We start from the raw sequence: 24,840 nt of genomic DNA on the forward strand, positions 1-24,840 counted from the left end.
TCTTTCTTGCGCAAGATCCAAGAATCCTCTCTTGGGGTCTGGATCGAGGCTGCTTTCCAGTAACATTAGGAGTAATTTAGAAACAAATTGTCCCATGTGCTGTCTTTATGTGATTTCATTGATCACTAGCTGAATACCTACTATGTGCCAGGCCCTACGTGATTTCACTGCTCAATGGCTGAATACCTACTATGTGCCAGGCCCTACGTGATTTCACTGCTCACTGGCTGAATACCTACTATGTGCTTGGCCCTGCCTGGGGGAGTCATGCATTGCTGCTGACTCAGAGAGACCTCCTGGGTAAGTTGGTGTTAGGCCATTGCACCAGGGCAGAAGACGAGGCCAAGAGGGACTTGTGGTCACACCCTCAGCGGGCAGGGCCCACCTAAGCCCAAGCCTGCGCCCTCACTCACCCACACATTCCCCTAACACACTCACTGGCCCAGGGGTCACCCAACCTCTGAACAAGAGCCAGGCACGGCTGGTTCCCTGCAGGCCGAGCAGGCCCAGCGCCTGGGACCACAGCCCTTTACCTTCAGGTCCAGCACCTGGGACCATAGCCCTTTACCTTCGGGGGCCCACAGTCATGGTTCCATTTTAGTTTCTTTTAAAATCAGAAAAGAAGTGAAAAAGGGTGAGAAATACATAATGCATCCAACCTGGATAATACTCATCTTTATTCTACCCTAGATGCAAAACACAACTGTTAGGATTATTTTATGGAGGAAGGGACGACCCCTTAAGGCAAAGGCCACACAGCCCACAATCATCCTTTGCAGGCCTGAGGCCAGACCCCTGCGGGGAGGTAGATGCCAGCCTGCCTGGGAAGCAAGCACGTTGGCCACCCCGAAAGTCTCCCAGGGAGGAAGGGGGGCTGTTCAGGAAAAATAGCCGGGCTCCTCTGAGGCCGAGACGAACCAGGACTAAACTGCGGTTCGATGCCTCGCTCCAGGAGGAGACACCCAAGGCGCTGTGGAGAGAAGGCGAGAGACACCCACGAGGGTGCCCTGAAGAATCACCACAGAGCTGCCGACACACACATGCCAAGCACACAGCACTGGCGCAGGCTCCTCACGATGTTCCCCTGACCAGGAAGCCCACATCCTCATCTCTTAGCCCAGCCACGTGGTGACAAGCACACCAGCCCCTAGACTTTTCTCAAAGCACCTGAGAGGGTGTTACCAGGCTGGCTTCCTGCCCTTGGGGCCATGCCCTGGCACTTGGGAGCTGTGTGTCCTCGGGTAAGTGGCTCGTTGTCTCTGTGCCCCAATTGCCTAATCAGCAAAATGAGGTGACAGAAAACCTCAGGCAGTGGTTTCAGGGGTTAAATATGACTGTATTTCTCAAGGGCCTGGGGTAAAGCGACTTCCTGCATTCCTACCCCCTGCTACTGCCGCACACCCAGGGAAAAAATCAGCAGGTGAAGGCGGCAATGGCTGGTGCTCCCTGAGTCTGGAGCCGCCAGCACTGACTTATGATTCAGCCTCCAGTACGCTCTACAGGCAGGACCAGGGCTGCTGTCCCCTCTGCCCCCACCCAGCACCTGCAGGGAGGTCAGAGTTCTGAGCTGACTGGAAGCTGTGCTGTGCAGCAGCCGTGGAAGGCCTGGACTCCAAAGCCACATTCCTGGGGCTTGAATGGGATTCTGCTCATGACTATCTGAGACCCTCAGGCAGGTCATTCATTAACCTCCCTGTGTCTTGGTTTCCCCCAGACATGAAGATTATCAAGTGAAATGGGCATTATCTTGTACATGTCTCCATGTCTCTCCGACGCACTCCCAGGATAGGGCCCAGCACAGGTCACCTGTTCAAGGCGGTGGTGTTGCTCTCATTGTTTTCTTTTGCTTTTCTGTTTTGATACGACGCTAAGTGCCAAAGAAATTACTTAAGTCCTAGCAGCTGGAATCTCCCTGCTCTCAGTTTCTTAGGTTTGCAAAAAGAACTGTCTTGACAGGCAAGTTCCTAAAAATCTCTGTTCTATGTTTAAATCCTGATGCACATCTTTGCTAAACCCCAAAACTAGCCCAGGGTACTCATTGGGCCTCAGGACTTCATGCAGCATGACCAAGAAAAAAAGACACCTCCCCACTGCCACCAAAACCTCCTGGCCGTTCATTCTTTGGAGAACAGGGCCTGGAAGTGTCCATGGCACTGGAGTTGTGTATATGGGTACCGTGAAAGGAAAATAAATCTCGGGACCCCACAATCACGAAGCCAAAGGGAAGCATCAAGCTGGGAACTGTGTCAGCAAACCTGCCTTCCATTTTATTTCTAAATAAGATAGCCGCAAAGATTAAAAAGCTACATGCCTCCCTCACAATTTGCACACAAAGAGGTTCCTTGTGGACCTCAAGATCTTTACCCTAAAATAGTTCTGTTGAAGTTCACCCAGGCAATGTAAATTGATCGTTTATCTTCACAGGGGTGGGACAAAAGAACTCAGCTCCTAACCCTCTGCTCACCTGAGACAAAGGTATATCTGATTGTTTCTTCTGCCCTATTATTTATGCAAAAATGCAGATTCACTGAGCCAGACTAAGGCATAAATGACTATTCCTCTGCCTCCCTCTCACATGGAAATTGTGTATTCAGTGAAAGGCTCATCAGAGACTCAAAAGAATGCAACCCTTTGTCTCTTCTCTATTGAAACCACCATTGCAAAATTATAACTGAGACAGTGAAAGAGATCTGACCTAACTCCGTTGTGCTTCTAACCTCCAAGCTGTCCTTGTTCACTCCTGGGTGTGAGCTGAACGAACTCTGTGAGGAGCTTAGTGTATAGTTTAGCTTTGAAACAAAGAAGATAACAGCCCTTTCTCAAAACAAGCCTCCTTCCCTGCCTGGAAATAAGACTGCCTTTGCAGGACTAACAAATTGGCCACAAGACTATAAATTATTGTTTAAGAACCATGCAGCTAGAAGCTGCAAGATTCTGACCCTCCCCAAATTGCTCCTGGAGATAACATCACTATTGTAAAACCTAAGATCAGTTCTTGAGATATTTTGCAGACCCTGCCCTCTATGGATAAACTGGCTCATCTGGTCTTGTGGCCCCCACCCAGGAAGTGACTCAGTGCAAGAGGACAGCTTCGACCCCGTATGATTTCATCTCCAACCCAGCCAATCAGCACTCCCAACTCACTGGCCCCCTAGCCACCAAATTATCCTTAAAAACTCTAGTCTCCAAATTCTCAGGAAGACTGACTGAGTAGAAATAAAACTCTGGTTTCCTGTACAGCCAGCTCTGCATGAATTACTCTTTCTCTATTGCAACACCCCTGTCCTGATAAATTCGCTGTATCTAGGCAACGGGCAAGGTGAACCCACTAGGCGGTTACACTATGACCCAGAAGCCCCCGCTTCAAATTGTCTCACCTTTCCAGACCGAACCAATGTACATCTTACGCTTATTGATGACTCACATCTCTCTAAAATGTATAAAAGCAAGCTGTACGCAGACTGCCTTGGACACATGTCATCAAGACCTCCCGAGGCTGTCACAGGTGCGTCCTTAACATTGGCAATGTCCTGAATTGATTGAGACCCATCTCAGACACCTTTGGTTCTCCGTGTGCTCAGGCATTTTATGTAACACATGTTCTGGGGTGTATCCTATCTAGGCGCTCTCTATTGTATCTGGCTGAGCATGGAAGCAGGCTGCCCAGTGGAATATTCTGTCTACAGAAAGTCACCAATATGCCCCATTCTCCAAGGACACAAACACCTAGACATGAAACCCCCACTGCACACCACAGGTGGTTCTTCAATGGGTGAGTGGGTGGGACTTGACAGCTATGGTTTCTCGGTCAACAGCTGCAGTGTCGGGATCAGGTTCCCAAGGTGCTCACCCTGCAAAGGCCAGGGCTTCCCAGGGAACGCACTGCTGAAAATACTCTCTGCTTCCCAGTAGCTGGCCTCACAGACTCCCTAAACAATGCTTCTCAGACCTCAGCGGCATGAGAAACATCTGGAAGGGTGATTACAGCCAACCTTGGGGGCCCTCCCCGAGGGGTTTGGATTCAGCAGGTCTGAGGCCGGGTCACAAGCTCCTGGGCGCTGCTGCTGCCCCGGGGAACCCACGTAGAGAACCACTTGTCCAGAAGTGGGAAAGGCCGTTCCTTCCACGAACTCACCATCCAACTCAGAGGCGTGGAAAACTCTCAAAGGCCTGTCTGGGGGGCAACCCAGCCTCTCCTCCACCCAGGGGGAAGAGCGAGGGGGTGGTCTGTGACAGAGAGGAGCGCAGGCAGCCTCCCTGGCCCGCGGGAAGGAGCTTGCTGTCCACACAACGCCGAGGCAGAATGGAAGGGTGTGACGCTCAGGCGTGCAGCTTGAATTCTGATGACCAGTAACCGAATTAACCAAATTCAGGGTTATCCGCTAGGCTCTCTCAACAACTCTGGACCAAGGGTAGAATCAACCCACAATTTCTCTCCCCTGTGGTCATCTGAACCCCAGGACTGCTCTCCCAGCCTGACAGTCACAGCCTTGGCAAGACGGGAAGAGCCATGTGTCTGGGCCTGCGCGGCACCTCAGCGAGCAATGCGTTGCATTTGACGCACAGATGAGGGGGAGGCCCTGCTCATGGAGCTCCTCGAAGCAGCTCCTCGGCTCCCCCAGGCTGAGGAACCCTGACCACCCCCCACCTGCGTCAGAAGCTGCAGTTCAGGAAGCAGAGGCAGGTCAGAGCAGGCCCAGGACTCATGGCAGCGTCCACTCACGGGAAAAGCATCGCCAAGCACGCCGAGCAGGGAAGATGCTATTCTCTAGAATACCTGCATGCTGTCCAAGGTGTTCTGCGCGAAGAGCAAAGCAAGACAGTTACAGAAAGACGCCATAAATAAAAGACACAATTCTCAGCACATCCGAATTGCCTTCTGTTTTTCGAACCAAAGCACGCTGCGTTGCGACCGTCACCACATTTGAAAGCATGCACCACCAGCAGCACGGGGTGACAGGTGATGGCGGGATCATGGTGGAGCGGTCCCTCAGAGGCGGATTGAAGCCACACAGGGTCACGTCAATGGGCTCCGGGGCAACTGGGGAGAGGGAACTACCTTTTCTGCCAGGAGACGATGCAAATTAAAGTGCGGTGGATAACTCAGGCCAGGGAAAGTGAATTATTTTCCAGGGAGATAAATGGCCATTTGGAGGTCTGTTTCTATTCTCCCAGGTTATATATTTTCCTATTTGCTATTCATGACACTCCTCCCTCCAGATAGTCATTAACTAATGGAGGCTTTCAGAAAATCCATTTTAATATATAGGATGATAATGATGAAACCTTTTCCTGTGGGAGGAATAGACTTTAAAAGGCAACGTAAGAGATGCACATAGCCTGTTTTAAGTGGCTGCTGCTCGCCCGGGGACAAGGGACAAGGTCATTCTGAAGAAGGCAGCCTCATCCAATATTGGGAAACCGTGGCCTCTCTTAAGGGAACATTACCGGGAGGAGGCCACCCCAGGGCAGATCCACTTCTACGTAAATCTCTCCTTGCGGGGTGGTGAATTACACAATCCTTGACTTTGGCAGGTGGGGGCCCCGGCTCACCGAAGCCCAGCCACTGTGCATGACAGATGCAGACAGCAGAGGCCTGAGGGGGACCCCATAGCCCTCCCTGTCTGCCTGGCTACTCACTCCCAAGGAGGCTGGCATTGGACCATGAGCCAGGGACAGGGGTGGTCACTCCCAACACGCCACTCACGCAGGTGGGACGTAGCTGTTGTTTCCTTCCCAAGGCCCCAGTGGGAAACGTCTCTGGGAGGCAGGAGAAGGCCACTCATGCCGTGTTTGAGAGGACCACACCTGGGGAAGTGCCTCAGATGGCGCTAAGGACTCTGATTCCCCAGGACCTCCTTTCTCTGATCCTACAAATGCCTCCCCAGGATGAGTGTCATACCTTAAAGAGGTACCCCAAGGCAGTTCATCAGAGACCAGGACGGCCTCCGGAAGGTCCACCCGCCTTTCCCCCTGGGGAAATTAATTCGCAAGCAAGCGAGTGAGCCACGCCCCCTCGCTTTCCACCCAAGAGGAGCCAGCAGAGGACAGCAGATCACATCTGAGACACACAGTTCTGGGTCTGGATGTGTGGCCAAGGAAAAGCTGCTTAACCTGTGCCTCAGTTTCCCTGTAAGAATGGACCTGGTCCTGGCACCTGTCGCATTGGTTGCTTGTGAGGACGACATGAGGAGACACATGAACAGCATCTAGTAACTGGTGCACCAGGCACACTTCATAAACATCATCTATTACTTCTAGCAGGCATCAGTGCAACTCTCCCCAACGTCCCCCACCCCTGGGCAGAAAGCAGGGGCACGCTCCTTACCTCTAGCAGCCTCACTGCGCCTTCATGCTCCTTCTTAGCCTCAACCTGAGCCTTTTTTATGATGAAAAGAGAGAAAAGAGTAAATGTCCAAAGGGGAAAGAAGACAATCAGATCAATGTCTGAATCATTGGGGGTGGGTGATCATTTATTTTTATTCCTCTAATAGAGGAATTAAAATTATTCCTACATTCATTATTTAACTTTTGAGTTTCAGAAATACATGTGCAGGTTTGCTGTACAGATAAATTGCATGTCCAGGGGGTCTGGCACACAGATTATTTCTTCACCCAGGTGATAAGCTTAGTAGCAGAAGCATCCCTCCAGTGCCTCTGACAGCACCTTCATCTGCCCAAACGTCCAACGAACTGCTTTGGAAACAAAACCTAATCCTGCAGACTTGACCCCCAATCACCTCTAGTTCCCTGAGACCTCGCCAGGCCCTGGAGGAGGGGCCGGGGCTGGGTCCTGAGCATGCAATAGGCCTTGGCACCTGCAGCCTGTGGCAGGGCCACCCTCTTCAAAGCACTGGTGGCAAAGCCATCTGGGCCCCACAGAACAACTTCACACGTTTCACTACAGAAATGTCTCAGGATGGCTGCTGCCCGGGCAAAGGGCAGATTCAAGCACATCTGAGATGGAACACTATTATTTCTTGTCCTCACAGGCCCAGAAGTCCCAGCATCATCATGATGGTAAGGACCTGTCATGTTTCGATGGCTTCCATGTTTTGAAGGTCCTTGTAGCCCTCGGCATAGTTCCTTGAGTCTCTCACTGACTTTTCTGCAGAGCTAATGTTTCATAAGACCCATGGAGGCCCCTCACTCTGCTCCATCTAAGCCAATGCCTGCTGTCCCATCACAGTCGCCAGGGGCCTGGACGGCTTATTGCTCTGTGCCCCATCCAACCCAGCTAGATGCCCAGCACTTCGGCCACAGGGAATCTGCCCTCCCTTCTGTGAGGGCCTTCTCCCCGGACGCTGCTGCTGCTCCTGCTGCAGGGCCTGCCCACCGTCCCGGATAGTGGGTCCTCTGAGTAACAGGCCTGTTCCTCAGGCTTCTTCCTCCAGCGTCGGGAGCTCCTCTCCTGGGAAGAGCCTCTGGACTGGCTGGGGTCTGGACCTCCCCTGTGCCAAGCACGGTCTGGACCCTCAGCGACTGGTGACCTGGGTGGCGTGGGGCCTACGGAGGGCAATGGGCCTCTGCCTGAGAATGCTGCGAGAGAGGGAGGCCCCTTTCTATTGAACTTTGGCTTGGGAGGAGGTGAGGCTGCAGCCACTTTGCCACCGGGAGGGTCAGGGCTGGAGTGGCCGGGGGTCTCCACAGGGAAACCAAGGCTGAAGCTAATCCAGAGGAGGGCAGAGAGCAGCCAAGTCCTGGTGATGTTGGGGAGGCCTTGGATTCTACTGGGTCTGAGGCCAGCAGATTTGAGCCTGGATCCAGCCATGTCCGAAGCCACATTTTCAGTGATGGGCACAAATACAATTTCCTGTTTGGGTTTTCTGTCGCTTGAAACCAAGAGTGCTAATGAACGTCATCCTCAACTGCGAAAAAATGGGACACTTCCTAAAGTGCGGGATAACGAACATCATCCTCCACTGTGAAAGCATGGGACACTTCTTAAAGGTGGGATAACGAACGTCATCCTCCACTGTGAAAGCATGGGACACTTCTTAAAGGTGGGATAACAAACGTCATCCTCCACTGTGAAAACATGGGACACTTCCTAAAGTGCTGGACACTGGAGGTCAGTTTCCTGAGGCTGTAACGAGACAGAGAAGAAAAGACAAACCAGGCTCCTGCCTGCAGCACAGTCCACACTGTGCAGCCCTCACACTGACATCGGCGTCTCCCAAACATTCCCCGTGGAGCAGGAAAATGGGGGTTTTTAAGAAGCATTATTTTCTGACACCAGAGTGCACCTAGCTCTTAAAACGTGGAGCACTAATAAAGAATCCATATGCTATGCTGCGACTTACATTTAGAATTCTCAGTTTCTAGAGAAATATTTCCTCTAGCTGCCTGGAGAATAATTAGTGATGGACGATTCAACATCATAAATAAGCAAGTGAACATTATCTTAACAGCTTCTACTTCTCATTCGCAAAATTCCATGGGCTGAAAAGAGGGAAGAGCTTGGCTTCCCCGGCCAAGGGGAAATCTGTCATTCCCAGGGCTAAAAATGAAGAGTCATCTGAGGTTTCTATAGAGTTCATTCACATGCGTTCCATTCTCACATACTTCCAATGAGAGTTTTAAGAGCTGGGCAAGTGACTGGAACACAGCACGTTAATTACACCATTCTCGAGTTCAGCTCAACCGTCGAAGGCCAAAAACTGTTCCTTTCAAAGCAAAAACCAGCAAGAGCAACAATAAATAGCAAAATAGAAAAAGAGACAAGCAAGCGGGGAACATTCAGGGATTATATAAATGATGCCACCACTGACTCAGTTGAATCAAAGATAGTTTTCAACTGGCAGGATTGAAAAAAAAGACAAAACAAAAATATTCCAGCAGACTGTTAAAACTCAGCCAAGCTGGCAGTACAACTTCGCTTCCAGCTTCAGATGAAAACCAATGCATTTTTGCAGGCTACTTGCAAGCTGGGCCATTTGGGCAATCAGAATAGACTGTTAAAATTGGCAGCGCTGAATTCTTACAAAATCCAAGCAACAGCTTAAGCGAGGCTCGTTTAGGGGCCAACACAGGGAAAGTGTGACCTTTAGGGAGAGTGGTTCCTGCAGAGCAGGGAGACTGGAGCTCCCGACGCTGGAGGAAGAGGCCTGAGGAACAGGCCTGTTACCCAGAGGATCCGCTATCTGGGCGGGTGGGCAGGCCCTGCAGCAGGAACAGCAGCAGCGTCCAGGGAGACGGTGCTCACAGAAGGGAGGGCAGATTCCCTGTGGCCGAAGTGCTGGGCATCTAGCTGGGTTGGATGGGGCATAGAGCAATAAGCCATCCAGGCCCCTGGCGACTGTGACGGGACAACTGGCATTGGCTTAGATGGAGCAGAGTGAGGGGCCTCTGTGGGTCTTATGAAACATTAGCTCTGCAGAAAAGTCAGTGAGAGACTCAAGGAACTATGCCGAGGGCTACAAGGACCTTCAAAACAGGAGTTCCGCAGAGCTGAGGGCTGATGGACATTTTCTAATACTCCAGGAGCACACAGGATTAGGGCAGACACTGCCTGAAATTAACACAGAGGGTCAGCTGTGACCCACTGCAGCCATCCACACACAACTGAGGCCGACAATCTGAGGGCAGCATAGCAAATTCAGTCAAAGCATTAACTATGCATTGGGCAGCGAGCTCAGCTTCTCTTAGTATCACACGTTACACAATAGCCTTAAGACTGAAAGCAGTCATTCTACCAGTAAGAGGAACTGTAGACCAAAGTAAAATCGGTCAAGTCTGCAGATGAATTATAAATATGGAAAAGCCCTTTAGCTCACACCACTGGATTATCATAATTGCCACTTGTCACAAGACAAGGATGTAACCTACACAAGAAACTGAAAGTCTGAAGCAACGGAGCGCAGCCGGACTCCAGGCTGACCGTTCACCTGGAGAGGAAGCCTCAGGGTTTCGGAATCGGGTCTCAAGTGGACCACGGGCATGTTAGCCTCAGCCTCCTTACCCGTAACATGGAGAAAACAATGGTGCCTCTGCCCCGCAGGTCACACGAGGGCTGACTATTCATTGATTCGCTCCACAGGCATTTACTGAGTGTTGATGAGAATTTATCGTTGGTCATCTTATCCATGGGATTTTGACCCTACTGCCCCGACTGAAAGGAACCTCGTCACATCTCCAATTCCTTCTGTGCCCTTGAGCACCTCCGCCCATCCAGGATTTGCTGGGGAGCTCCTAGGTGTCAGGCGACGTCCTACGAGTCCAATGCGCCTTTCACGGAGCTGAAGTACCAACAGCTGGAGGTGGGCAGTCGGCAAACAGCCACGTGAGCGAGCAGGCATGTTTTGGCATCAGTAAATGGGGCGACATGCCCTCTGTCTGGGCATGGAGTGGCATCTGGTCTGAGGGAGACTCAGAGAAATGAACCAGTTCTGCAACAACCTGGGGACCAGGCATTGTCGATGAGGGTCCCCGAGAGGGGACTGGCTTTGGCACAGTCCAGGGAGAGGAGGAAGCAGCTTCAGCATGGGGAGCGGGAGGAGCGGCAGAGGTGGCACAGCTCAAAGGAGGCCACGCCTGCACTCCGGGTCCCAGCCCGGACACGCTGCACCAACGGATTTGTGCCCAGAGTCGCTTCTACCGTCGTCATGACCATTCACAGCCTGTTCTCACACCGTCCCACTCCTTGCTGTGTTGCTGGGACTTCGCTGACATGAGACGATCTGTAAACGTCTGTTGAGTGAATGGACGCAGGGATTTGTGAATGAGCTCTTGCTCCCGGTCTCCAGGAAGCATGCGTCTCCCGGGAGAGCCTGAGGTTGCCAGCAGACAGCATGGGTCCTGGCTTGGCTGCCTTTTGCCTTTTTAAAGGGTGTCTCTGCTCAGCTCCCAGAGACAAGGGCTGCAGCATGAGCTCATTGTCCCTGGATTCCGGGAGGAGAGCCCTGGGCACTTTCATCACTCATTCGTCATTCACCCATTTGTTTATTTCTCCGATTTAACAAGTGCTTTCCCTTTCACATGATCTCATGTGCTTCTCCCGACTGCCATGCCAGGCAGGACGACAGGTGGAGCTGCCTGGGAGAAAGGTGCCTCTGGACAAGGTGCTGGGATGCAGGCCCCTGATATTAGATGCCTGAATGTCCAGCACCTCTCAAGGGTGGCCAGGTCTGGAGGTGAGGCTGATCCCACAAAGGAATCTCTAAGTACTGCACAATGTGGCACAATCCACCTGTATTTCAGGAAAAATAAACTCTTGCCTCACATTGCACATCAAGAAAAACCACATTATAGGATGGAGGGAGCTGAGGAAGAAAGCACAAAGAGGCAGGGAGGAGACCCGCAGACAGTGGGGAGGGGCATTTCCAGGACCCGGACTGAAGGAAGACGCCAGGGGCTCCAGGCAGGCGTCTCCAAGGGGAAAACGGAATCAGAAGCTCCCCGGAGGACTGAGACTCTCTTGAGAGGAATTTTACAGCTCCAGCAGGGTGTTGGGGAACAAAGCAATGATGGGAACACAGAGAAGTAAGACAACAAGCAAACAAAACAGGCAGTTAACTCCAGGGAAAGGAAGAGCTGTACAAAAACGGGAGATGCTGCTGTTTACAGAGCTCAAGGAGTTCAGCAGAAGTGCAGGTGTTGGTGAGGACAGAGGGGAGTTCCGTGTGGGACATGGCGTCCGAGGCCCCCCAAGCAGTGGTGTCAAGCAGAGCGTGAGTAAAGGAATTGGGGTGCAGTGGCGTCGTCTGGCTTCCAGGTCTAAATCCGGGAGTTACCACGCAGACGTGGTGCTGAAACCCACGTGTCTACACGAGGTCACGAGACAGTGAGTATAGACTGAGAAGGGATGTGACTTGAGGACTGAGTCTTGGGGTCACCTGTGATGCGTAGGGGGGCTGGTGTGGAGAAGGAAAACAGGAGAGGGTGGTATCCTTGGAGGCCATAAGCTCAAACTGGGCCCCCGGGTCAAAGAAAACGAGGACAGAGAACTACCCACTGGCCCGTAAGCTCATGCATGGGTGACACTAACAAAAGCCACTTGTTGAGGGTGGGGTCTCGTGATGGCAGGTTCACGAAAGAGCTGGGGTTGCAGAAAGACAGAAGAGGGTCGCTCCTTTGAGATGGCTCCAAAGCACTCTCATCAGAATCATCTTTGGTTGGAGAGTCCAAAGACAACTGGTGACTTCTATCTTGGTAGGGGGATGAGGGCCAGTCTTCAGCTGACCCGTGCCTCATGGTGCAGGCACCACTGCCTGGTGGGGCAAGCACTCCAGCTCTGTGCCTCAGGCCCAAATTCAATCCCTGTCCCCTCCCTGGCTGCACTCCAGCTACCCAACCTTCCTCCTCTTCCCTGGATGCGCTGGGCTGGTTCCCAACGGGACCTGTGTGTGCTGCTCCCTAACCCTCGCACACTCCTGCCCCAGCCCTCAGCGTGGTGGGCGTCATCTGCTCCTTGAACTGTCACCTGTATCTAAAGTCACGGCCCCGTCAATCCGCCACTGCAGCCTCTCAACTCCCTTCACCCCTCGCCATCATCTGGGCTTACTCGCTTTTTCACTGACTTGTTCATCTTCCTTTTTTAGCCTGGGAGGGTAGAGCTGTGTCCCACTCGCGGCTGTGTTCCTGCTTCTGGAACAGCAGCTGAGTGGCTGCTTGGAGGGGCAGATGGCCCTGGTGAATGATGGTACAAGGGAGCCGGTCACAAGTGCAGCGCGACGACCACCCAGAGATGAGCTCTGGAAAGAAGTCCCGGATCTCATTCCACTCAAGGGTCAGACTTCCTCTTCTCACGCTTAAAAACTACATCAAAGCCTCTAGAAATTACAAAATTGGCCCATTCATATTTCATCCAGTTTCTCTCCCTCTGCCCCCCCGCCCCACTAATGAAGCATCAGTGTGTCCAAAACGGAGACAACGGTGAGTGCAGGCGGATAAACAGCGCCTAGAGAACTGGACAGTACCCAAAAGAGATCACAGACGTAGAATAATGGAGTCGGTTCCAGGTCATTCTCCTTGGCATCGAATGCTTAGTAAATGTAACTCCAGGCTTCTAGAGAATGTTCTGTTGAGAGGAGACATCCTGTCCCCTTCCTGGACAGTCTCTGTGTTTCTACAGACTTATTATCTGTCTCAGACGGTCCCTGCCTGGGGACGTGGCTTCTGGAGTGGCGATGAATGAGTGCACGTACCATCAGGCGTCGCCCAGCCACGGGAAAGGTCCTTGAGACATGGCAGGAGAAGATAAGAGTAATATTCCTGCCCGTGTCCCAGCAATATCCCTTGCGGATAACATCTAATGAAATATTGCTGCTCCGGGTGCCTGCCACCTTATTATGACAGGTAATAAGGGCTGTGAAGTTCCCATCAGCGCTGGCTTAATGAAATCTATCCTTGATGCTAAATGATTAGAGAAATGGCATCAGAACTTATCTACCTGTTTCAACAAGCTCTGCTAATAAACTCTGGAGGAGAAACGCTGCTCCGGCAGATTCCTATCGCCCCCCAGGCTGGGTGAATGACTGCGAGTCCTTTATCTTGAGATCCAAGACCTGGAGGAGCTGTCCGATGGATCGAGGGGCCACCTAGGGCAGAGAAGTGGCCCATCCCAGCCGGCGCCGGGCGGGAGGCTGCAGACCAGCCAGCTGCACTCTGGCCATAGGGGTGGCTGCCCTGCCAGGAGGAGGAGAGGGCAGGGCTGGGTGGGGACACTGGGCTCTGGAAGGAAATGAGATGAGACCTGTTCACAGGTCCCCACCTTCTGATTTCTTCCTGGGGGCACCCTAAGCCCATAGGCTCCGGGAGCACCACCCTCCTACCTACTTGGAGAGAAACAGTAGGACCGTGGCTGAGGACTGGAGTAGGGTGAGGTTACCTTTCTCAGTCCCCAGACCCATCACAGGTGCCCAGGAGGTAAAAATCCCAAATTACTCAGTCCTTCCTTCCCTCCTTGCCTGGTGCCTCTCTCCTTTCTCTCCTGATTTCTTTTCCTTTCTGTCTTACTTATCTTCCCTTTTTCCTTTCTTACTAGGATCCAGCTATAAATATTGCTCTGCAACTCAGTTTTCTCACTTGATAACATGTCATGCAACAGTCTCAAGACAGGAGAATCAAACCACCATCATCCTTTTTGCTGACATCACATGGCGCCTGGTGTGGATGGACCATGGTGCACACAGCCGTCACCCTTAAGTGGGCATCAATTGGGTCCAGCCCCCGTCCCCACTGCCACACAGCAGCACTGCAAGAAAACAAAACTCCTTTGAACTGGTTCCTGTACTCCTTGCAGGGCATCGTCCAGGATGGGGGTGGCAGGGTCACCCTGTGTGTGTACTTTTAGTTTAAACAGATGCTGCACACTGCTTTTCCAGAAGCTCAGGCAATTCACACCCTGCCAGCCACCTCTATGCATGTGCTTTTCCCTACAACCTCACCAGCATCAGAGGTTAGAGCTTTGCATCTGCTTTCACGTTATAAAATGTGAACACGGGTCTACTTAAGAAACACCAGAGCAGGAAAGCAGAAATGACTCTGAATTCTTCTGTGCAAGGAGAGAGGAGAGGCCTGGGAGCCAAGGCTGCAGGTCGGCCGCTCCACCACACCAGGGATCCTCGGCCCACCCGTGGACTCCCTGCCTCACACACTGTGCCCGGCTGCCCACCACTTACCTTCTGCAGAAGGTCAATTTCCTGCTGCTTGGCACTGAGAACAGCCAGGGCCTGCTCATGCTCCAACTCCAGCTGCTGCCGCCGTTCAGCCGCCTCTCGCATATGCTGTGGGGACAGAGAGAGGCCTGGCTGAGCAGGGCAGGCTGTGCCCATGGGTGTGCATCCTATACCCTGCACCAAGCGGGCTCTGACTCAGCCCGGTCACTCCAGAGCAGCCCCTCACTGCCCCGCAGGGCACCCACCTCCGTGCTGCCAACAGGGCTCTTCCAGAGGCGGCACTCCCAACGGGGGAGCCATGACGTGAACGAGCCCCCCACCTGCCACTTCTCCACAGGTTCCAAATGCAGCGAGCATTTGAGCAGAACTCTGTTCTCATGCAAAGGTGACTTTCCTCTTTTTGCTTGTTTTGAAAAATTTAATCTCCCTCCTCTGCCTGTTTTGCCCAGGCCCTTTGTATATAACAGCAAAGGCTTATTGATGTTGCCCTGTGTGCCCAGCACTGGTTCAGGGTTTTATCTGCATTTAAGTAGTATCATCCCCATCATAAGCCTAGGAGGTAGGTTCTATAAGTAGCCTCATTCTACAGAGAGGGAAACTGAGGCATAGGAAGTCATCTTTGCCCATCACACAGCTGGGAAGTGGACACCTGTTCAGAATGCAAACCCAGAGTCCACACCCTCCTGGGCGCTTCCAAACCTCAGGCTCTGGTCCTGACTGCCGACTCCGGTGAACCAGCGCACTCAGACCCGGGAGTCCACATTCCTTCACTTACCCCTCTGGGAAAGTCGCAAGGTGGCCCCCATCAGCCAGGCCCATTTTCTGCAGCAGAGAGGAGGAGCCGGGTTCCTGGCTCTGTCCTCTCCTCCTGACAATCCATCTGTCCTGCTTGGTGGGGCGACGCTTAATCCCCAGTGCCCAGGGTTCAACTCTCATCTATTTGCCCTCTGAGGGCCCTTCCCTCCCCTCTGACGGGGCTCACGAGCCCAGAGTCACCATCGGGACCCTGACAGTGAGGACTGGGCCCCCAGACCCATGAAGCTCACAGCAGTGACCAGCCACGAACCCTGGCAGCCTGCAGGAGGAAACACACGGGAAATGACATCGGGTAGAAATTGCCACAGCGGGCGGGTGAGCGGTCACACTGGGAACAGTCACAGAAAACATTTCCTGGGGTCCCCAAGCCACTGCGGGGGGCTTGGACAACCAGATGCAAAATGCTGGAATTTCATTGTCATTTCCTTTCATAAACACACACACACGTGTGGTGACTTCATGGTCAACATTTTAAAATCTGGGTCTTTTATATAAAAGACCAGATTCCTTCAAAAATGGGAAGAGTTGGCCATGCATGCCTCCAGGAAAGGACTGAGAAGGGAGTGGGAGCTGCCCCTTCCGACGGCACACACCCCCGATGTCTGCTGCCCCACGGGCCTGCCCCCCTGCGTCCCCTGACATCCGAGGGCCACACAGATGACCCAGATCCTAAAGCAAGTGGGTGCCTCGGCCCAGCGAGGCATGGGGGACCCAACACACCTTCCTCCTGGGCTGGAACTGGTTGGTCATTTATTTTTTATTGTTTTATTATTTTACAATTCCATTGATTTTTAGCCTTTTACTCATTTTTATTTATTTATTTATATTTTTTTGAGATGGAGTCTTGCTCTGTCACCCAGGCTGGAGTGCAGTGGCAGGATCTTGGCTCACTGCAGCCTCCGCCTCCTGCGTTCAAGCTACTCTCATGCTTCAGCCTCCCTAGTAGCTGGGATTATAGGTGCCCACCAACATGCTGGGCTAATTTTTGTATTTTTAGTAGAGAAGGAGTTTTGCCATGTTGGCTAGTCTGGTCTGGAACTCCTGACCTCAGGCCATCCGCCTGCCTCGGCCTCCCAAAGTGCTGGGATTACAGGTGTGAGCCACTGCACCCGACCACCTTTTACTCATTTTTATTTAGTTTTGGAGCCTTAAAGGCCTGTAGCCTTCGCAAGCCATGAGGTCGGCCATACGCATCCAAGAGAAGGTTAATGTGGTTTCCTAAGGCTGCTGCCAACTCAGCCTGAGCTGGAAAGAGGAGCCTGGCAGGGGGGAGGCGAGGGAGTCCCTGCTGAGACTGGCAAGCTGTGAGGGCGGGGGGCACCCAGGCTCGGGGGGAGGAGTGTGGCCCCTCGGGAGGAGGCAGGCGGCGAGGGCGGGGTCACCCAGACTTGGGGGGAGGAGTGTGGCCCCTCGGGAGGAGGCAGGTGGTGAGGACGGGGGCACCCAGGCTCAGGGGGAGGGGTGTGGCCCCGAGGGAGGAGGCAGACAGGCTGATTACATTCTTCTTGCCAGTTTCCCAAACATAGCCCTACTGCTACCTTTTTTGCTGCCTCTGAAAGCTCCTTTCTTCTGGGAAATACCTTGAAACAGAACCACTTTAACTGAGGATGGGGAAGGCCTCCACTTTTCATTCTGCAAAGCGCTGTGGTTGGTGGGATACTTTGTTTGTGTTTAAAAAGTGAAGTCTTCCTCCCGGCCCATGGTTCAGGCACGGCGACCTCACGTGCTGGTTCATCCACATTTTTAAGCTGAATAAACTTGGCATCCTCTCTGCTGTCTCCAGAAGAGGCTCCCAGTGAACTCGGAAGCTGGAATTACCCTGCACCCCCACAGACATCTGAGGGTTTCACTGTTGCTATGGGAACTCTCACAAGAACCCGGGATCCTGAGAAAATGGAATTCCCCAAAACATGAACAAAACCCCATGAAACGTGGGTGTCGCGGTCAGTGGCCCTCGCCGGTTCATGCTGGGGCCGGATGGGTCCCAGGGAAACATCATGCTTGTATCTTCCCACGTTCACTCCAGCTCTGAGCCTGGGCAGGCCTGGCCCTCCTGGGAAGGAGCCCTGGGTATTTGCTGCGCAGCCCTCCCGAGATCCGCCTTGACACAACGCTCTCCCCGCCCACTGGGCTGTCAGCCCATTTGGGCCTCGCCATTTCTAACAGTCTCTTACCAAGAGCCTCAGCTTCCCTCTGCCCCCCACCGCCCACCACCAGTTCACTGTGAGTGCAAACCAGCTGCATACATTGCAGGGCGTTTTTAGGAGGATGGGGACAAGCCACCAAGACAGACAAACCGACAGAGCCCTGGGGGATGTGGGGGATGTGGGGGATTCCCTGAGCTCCTGAGACACTTTGGGAACTCTTCTCCAAACCCTGGCTGCCACCTTGGTGCGGTGTGGCTTTGCTTTGGGGTCAGGATTCCCCATGAGGGTCCCAGAGGTCCTCAGGATGGCCAGTCTCTGCAGACCCTCATGAGGCCCTCCGTGTGAGGCTTCCAGCTCCAGAGAGGACTATTTCTACTCCATTTATTCATTCATTGCTTCTTCTGGATATTCGTTCATCGGACTGACATTTATTGAGCACCTACTAGGTGCCAAGAAGCTGGGGACATGGAACAGGACAAATGTGTCTTCATGAGAGAACACCTCAAGAGTGGGGGCAGAGTGTGAAGGCAGATCAATGAAATGAGAAGGGTCCAAGTGTGGCATGGAGCAGGACAGAGGCACCTAAATGATATCCGCGGTCCTGGACTTCAGGAGTGGCCATTTCCTACATCCCAACACCTGCCTCAATCTGACACAAGGAGGAGATTTCAGCCAAATTCCACCAGGAGAACTCGCTCACTCACTCAACAAGTATTTACCCAAGCACTTGTTTTGTGCCAGGCACCCTGCTGGCTTCTGAAGGCTACAGGAACGCAAAACAAAAGCAAAACAAAACCAGCTCTCTTGGAGCTCACATTCTGCAGGGGAGGGGGCAGACTTCATCCAAATATACCGAATATGTGTGTACACGGGTCAGATTCTGCAGGGGAGGGGACAGACCTCATCCAAATACACCGATTGTGTGTGTACACGGGTCAGCAGTCCTAAGCACCATGGGGTCAGGCGGTCCTAAGTGTTATGAACAAACAAAGCCCAGTTCACAAATGCATGCACCTACTATGCAGCCACAAAAATTGTAAAAAATTAAATAAACAAAAGGGGAGAAATAGAAAAAATAAACTGTTAAAAATATACTTTCATTTTTTATTAAAAAAAAGGGGATGGGAGCTGCAGTCCTGCTGGGGGCTGGCCTGTCGGCTGAGAAGGCCAGGGAAGCCCCCCACCAAGACGGTGCTAAACAAAGGCCCAAACCAGAGACAGAGCCTCACGCAGCTGTGGGTGGAAGGCGGGACAGCACAGTGCCCGGAGCCCCCGTCCTCACCTACACACGGTGCCCAAAGCCCCCGTCCCCACCTAGACACGGTGCCCAGAGCCCCCGTCCCCACCTGGACACGGTGCCCAGAGCCCCCGTCCCCACCTAGATGTGTCCCTGAGCCACGCCACTAACAGGGGCTGCGAGGGCTTTCGAGGCTCCTGGAAAGCCCCTAGAAGTTACCCCTGTCACTGGCTCACTGGCATGGACAATGTCCCACGGGAAGGACAGACTGGAGGCGAAACGTCTCTCCAGAGTCTGCCGGCGACTGTCACTTAGGTGTCCTTGGCCGGAAGGAGCCCGACGCCCCCTGAGGTGGACCCCTGGCCCCATGTCACATCCCAGCTGAGAGCCCCCCGGTGGGGAGTAAAGCGGCATGCTGTCACAGGGCCACCTGACTGCCTCTTGCGCCTCCTGATGCCGCTGCCACCACCATCTGCCTGCCTCTCACGCCCTGCTGTGACATCCTGGCTTTCGCACTGTTTCCAAAGAGCAGACCAGTGCCCACCTCTGGACCTTCGCACGTGTTGCTCTTCCTGCTAGCCTGACTCTCACGTTCCAGCCTTTGCCCAAATGCCACTTCGCAGTGAAGCCTGGTGGCCGCCCGGCCCCTCCTGGACACACCATATTCTCCACCTGCCTTATTTTCCTCCTGAGCATCCTCATCCCCAACGCACTGGCCGGCTCCCTTGCCTGCTGTCTGCTCCTCCCCCTGGAACATGAGCAGGCACCTTGCCCCGCTGTGTCCCTGTCCCCACAACGGGTCACTCGGCACAGATGCCAAATAATCAAACCGCTGCCTTCATGGCCTCTTGGAGCTCAGTCCCACTGCTGTCCCCGCTACCCCCTTCTCCAGCCAGGTGGGCCTCCTCCCAGCCCCTGGAGCTCTCCATGCTCCCCACATCAGGGGCTGGCAGGGAAGGTTGGGGGAAAGGTGCTTCCAGCATTTCAGGTCAGCAAAAGCCATTAAAGAGCCTGAACACCTGGGCTCAAACCCCAGCTCTGATACTGGCCCGCTGTGTGGTCTTAGAGTAGTTACTTAACCTCTCTGGTCTCCATGTTGTTCTTTTGGATTAATTTTTCAATATTCTTTTTCAATTGGTTAGTGATTAATGAAATAACTAATGTTGATTAATTATTAATTAACACCTACTTCATAGACGTGTTTTGAATTTTACCTGGCATCTGTTAAGTTCTCTGTGTTATGTTTTAGTCCCAAGAGGAGAAAACCCTTTCCCAATGGACGTGTGTAGCCCTGTGTGATGCCACTTAAACACCAGATGCAGAGTGGGAGGGAGGGACTCATGAGGCAACCAGGGCTGCACCAACAGGATGATGGACAGCTACCGCAGCGTTGGTAAAATGATGGTGAGAAATCGGGATGTGGCTGCTGCCATTCATTAAGCACCTACTAAATGCAGGGCACTATGCCTGCCCAGGCACTGTCTCATTTGAGGCTGAGGGTTGGGTACTGTGGTTACTGCTTCCCAGCAGAGCAACGGACTCAGGGAAGCTGAGCAAGGGCTAAAAGCTACAGCTGGAACATGGCCGATGAGAATGTCAGAACTCACAGCCAGTCTGCTCCCAGCCACTGCCCCACTTCTGGGTTGAGATGACTTACACCAGCCACTGTCATCTTGGAGCACTACAGGGGCCGGGGCAGAGAAGCAGCTTTCGACTCCCTCGCGGCCCACCTGGCCTGGGTGGCCGATTGTGCAGCTGCTTAATTCTGCCATTTTGGCTTAATTCTGGCTAATTTTGTGCTTCTCTTTATTTTGGAAGGGGGTACTGCCAAAGGCAGCCTGTATCATCTTTATTTAGTTCTGGGAAGGAAGTTGTTAGCAAGAGGAGGGCGCCACCTTCCCTACCAGGACTCGCCAGGTAGATTCACCAGGCACTGAAACAGCTCCGGGCATGGTCCTGCGGCCTCAGAGTCACTGAGGATAAAGGGGTGGCAGATGCTATGCTGGGCTCTTGCTTCGGGGTGCGAGTGAGACAAGGGTTTATAGATCAGATAGATGGAAACAAGTGCAGGGAAGAAGCCTTTGCATTTCTACAGTTAATGAACCAAGTCCATACAAAGCAGCTGTTAGAAAGGCGTGAGTGGGAGAAGCACTCGGCCCTCGAGGGCAGCCTCAGTTTCATCACAGATGCCATGGCTGGGAGGACAAGGTTTTCTGGGGCTTGTTTTGGCTTCAGCATCTATCTCTCCAAATCTTACCCGTTTCTGCAAAGCCGTCATCAGACGCCAGGGCCGCTCCTCCTGGACATGCCCTGGACTCCGGCCCCCATGGGCCGCGCTGACCTGGTCTCCCTCCCCAACCTCTGCAATGACCTCCCGCTGATCTCCAAATCCTGGAGGGGCCATGGCTCTATTTATACCGTTCCTTAGGTGATCTTAGCCAGCTTTGAGGTTTTAATTGCCACATAATTCCAAATGAACCCTTCATCCCCGCCCCCCATACCCAACTGCCTACTCATTATCCCCACATGGACGTATGGGAGGAAGCTCAAATTTAGCCTGTCCGAAATAGAATTCTTGATTTTCTTCCTCAAACAAGTTCCCTCCCCAAGCTGTGCCATCTCGGCCAAGGACACCATCATCCCCTCAGCTCCTCCAGATGCAAAGCTGAGAGTCATTCTTGATTTCCTGCCCGCTTTCCTGCCTTGTTCAACATCCAGATCTTTTTAAAAAAAAAAAAAAAAAAAAAACCTCCCAGTTTAAAAAAATGTTCACCCAAACTCCCCCCACCCATGTTTGCTGTTCTCTCCCGTGTCCAGCGCTGCCACGCCATCTCTCCCCTGGAGCATAACCAGCTTCTCAGAGCCCTTTGTGCCCTGAGACAGCTCCTCCAGAGCCACTGGCTGCACCAGAGATTGCCCCATAGCCACTCTCCTTCAAGAGCCCAAAGGCTGCCAACTGCACCGGGAACAAAATCCAGACTCCCGGCTGCAGCTAACAGGCTCCTCTGTGATCCAGCCTCTTCTCTGCCCTCACCTCTAGCCTCTGCCTCCTCCTCACTGTGCTTTTGCCACACTGGCTTCTGCTCAGTCCCATGATCACATCAAGGTCATCCCCAACTCCAGGTCTTAGCGAGTGCCATTCCTGCTGCCCGACATGCTTGTCCCTGCATCACCACGTGGCCAGCCCTTCACGGCGTGATGGGGTTTAGGATGTGTTCCCTCCAAACCTCAGGTTGAAATGTGACCCGTGTTGGAGGTGGGGCCTGGTGGCAGGTGTCTGGGTCACGGGGGCATAGCCCTCATGAATGGCTTGGTGCCCTCCCCATAGCGATAAGTGAGTTCTTGCTCTGAGTTCACTCGAGAGCTGGTTGTTTAAGGGAGCCTGACTCCTCCTCCCTGTCTCTTGCTACCTCTCTCACCATGTGACGCACCTGCTCCCACTTTGCCTTCTGGCATATTTGGAAGCTTCCTGAGGCCTCACCAGAAGCTGAGCAGATGCTGGTGCCATGCTTGTACAGCCTGCAGAACTGTGAGATAAATTCGCTTATTTTCTTTACAAAATACCCAGTCTCAGGTATTTCTTTATAACAACACAAAACGGACAAAGACATGGCAAGTGTCCTGACCAGTGACCAGAGATTATTTTATTTACATGTTTATTCGATGTCATGCTTTCCATCCCACTCCCTACACTTGTCCATGAGAATCACAGGATTACAGGACTTGTCTCCCTGTCTGCTGGTGCACCCCCGGCCCAGAACAGTCTCTGACATATGGTGAGGCAGAATCAATGATAGCAAAGGTGAGGCCTCTCACCTAGAACATCTGTCCCATGCCCCCAGCCCACACTGCCCTCTCCATCCGTCACAGCCTCCCATGTGACTCTGCAGCAATCCTGTAACCTGTTTGGTACCATTCTAATTTCATGTAATTCTCACTTTCTCAACTGGACTAGAAATGGCTCCACTTCTGTGTGTGCACTCCACAGGCAACAGGAGTCTAATTAACATTTTCTAAGTGGAATTAAAGCAATGATTTTGAGTGGAGGATCCATCCCGTGGCTGTCTAGAAACTAGACTTTAACACTTGAGGAGCCTAGAGAAGATTGGATCCTCACTACCAAAGATTCCACATTTCACCAAACCCACAGTCAAAACTGTGAACCAGAGACATAAGCTGGTTCTCCTGGAGGCCATCACACTGGTGGAGTTAGTCACACAGCTATAATAAAACATCTCTCGGAGATGGGCTTTGAGACTGATGAGGGTAGAGTGAAGTGGATGGCGAAAAAAAGTTTAAGCCAAAAATAGGAGAAATATTGGCTGCAAAGGCTGAAATTCGTGGTGTTAGGTGGATGGTAGGGGAAAAGATAGCTCAGTCAGGGGGTGGTGGGGGCCGTGAGTTTAGTATTAGTGAGGTCTACGAACCAGCCAAAAAAAAAAGAGAAATAGACAAGGCTCACAAACACACGGACAGGCTAAATATATCCATCCATCCTGGCATGAGGACATACTGATTCATTCTGCACAGCGTTACTTTTCTAAATGTAGCCAGTGTGCGTGTCTCTATTGAAACATCTATAGAAAAATCAGTGTTGCAAGGCTGAGATATTAATCAATGTTTCTTTCTATCACTAACCCTCTATTTCTCCTCCATTCCCCTCCCACTTCCCATCCTGAGGGCTCCATTCCGTGCTCACTGCCTCAGGGAGGATGAGAGATGGGTCAGGGAAGAGCAGAAACTGGGGACTCCCCTGGGCTTTGGTCTGCAGAGATAAGGGGAATCAAGAAGACAGCATACAGAGGGGTTACTGTGAGAAATTGAGACTAGATTTCCCTTCTAATCTGCAGAAATATATTGCTACACCAGAGGCAGACAGATTAGCTGAGAAGAACTGATGCATGTATAGACACTGGTGGATTCTGCAAAGATGGGCTCTTGGCTCTGCTTTCTGGAAAGTTCCAGAGAGCTGACTCTTAGAGAACTCACGGCTAGCATGGGGAGTTGAGAAAATGGAGCTTAAACAGCCTGGCAGGGATTTCTGAATAACCCCAGCATAGCCAAGAGCCCACGTGAATGCATACAACTAAACAATTAAATTCTTTCATGTCTTATATTTTACAATGTCGTCATGTAATTTTTACCCTTGTCTCTGAAATAATGGAAACAACTGGTAGACGGTGGCTTGTCTACTTTTACAGCCTACATATAAGCAATACGCATCAGATAGAATGGTGCGAATCTGTGTGTGTACACTTGGATGAGGGCAGGATGGAATCCCACGACATCTTGGCTTTGGGTCACCCTACACCCCAGCCTAGATCTCACCTTGGTGTGCCAATCAACTGCCTCAGGGCTCTCAGATCTACTCTCTCTCCTTCTCTTGTTTCGCTCTGTATCAGAAAAAGCTACACTTCCCAGACACCCTCGCCCTCTGCTTCTGGGTAGTCAGTCAACAGGCAGCATCGGCGGGAGGGAAGCCAGGGATTTCTCCCCCTCTCTCTGCCTCTCGAGCTGTCTCTGGTAGTGGCTCCATCTCCTGTCTCTAACCCACGGTCTTTGCTCCTGACTCTGAGATCATCACCCCCACTGTCCCTTCAGCCTTAGAGGTGATGCCAGCTTCACGATGCAGCCATTTGGCTTCTTAGTTCTTCAACCCTGTGTGTCACAATCCCCTGTATTAATGTCCCTCCATTTGAAATACCTTGGCTGGCTCCTGCTTTTTGACTGAAGTCTGACTGGTAGACTGAAGGAAAAGGATGAAGCCAACTCCAAATTGATGACACATTTCTATCACTCTTTCAAAATGTGTGTCTTAAAAGTGAATTAAGCACTTTGGGAGACCAAGGAGGGTGGATCACGAGGTCAGGAGATTGAGACCATCCTGGCCAACATGGTGAAACCTCGTCTCTACTAAAATACAAAAAATTAGCCAGGCCTGGTGGCAGGCAACTGTAGTTCCAGCTACTTGGGAGGCTGAGGCAGGAGAATCGCTTGAACCCGGGAGGCAGAGGTTGCAGTG

At 52.3% G+C, this 24,840-nt stretch overlaps 1 protein-coding gene across 6 annotated transcripts in view; it reads right to left on the reverse strand.

The window, feature by feature from the left end:
* RIMBP2 (RIMS binding protein 2) overlaps positions 1-24,840 on the reverse strand; it is a 323,541-nt gene that overhangs the window by 73,585 nt on the left and 225,116 nt on the right. For all 6 annotated transcript variants that reach the window (XM_054527741.1, XM_054527742.1, XM_054527745.2 and 3 more), the window contains 3 exons: positions 14,622-14,726; positions 6,329-6,379; positions 4,778-4,798 (listed from right to left, as the gene is read on the reverse strand). In XM_054527741.1, the coding sequence (XP_054383716.1) occupies positions 4,778-4,798; positions 6,329-6,379; positions 14,622-14,723 (174 nt within the window). In that variant the 5' untranslated portion in view covers positions 14,724-14,726. The remainder of the gene's footprint in view (positions 1-4,777; positions 4,799-6,328; positions 6,380-14,621; positions 14,727-24,840) is intronic.

The sequence above is a fragment of the Pongo abelii genome, chromosome 10, assembly GCF_028885655.2.
Source record: "Pongo abelii isolate AG06213 chromosome 10, NHGRI_mPonAbe1-v2.0_pri, whole genome shotgun sequence".
NCBI classification, from domain to species: Eukaryota; Metazoa; Chordata; class Mammalia; order Primates; family Hominidae; genus Pongo; species Pongo abelii.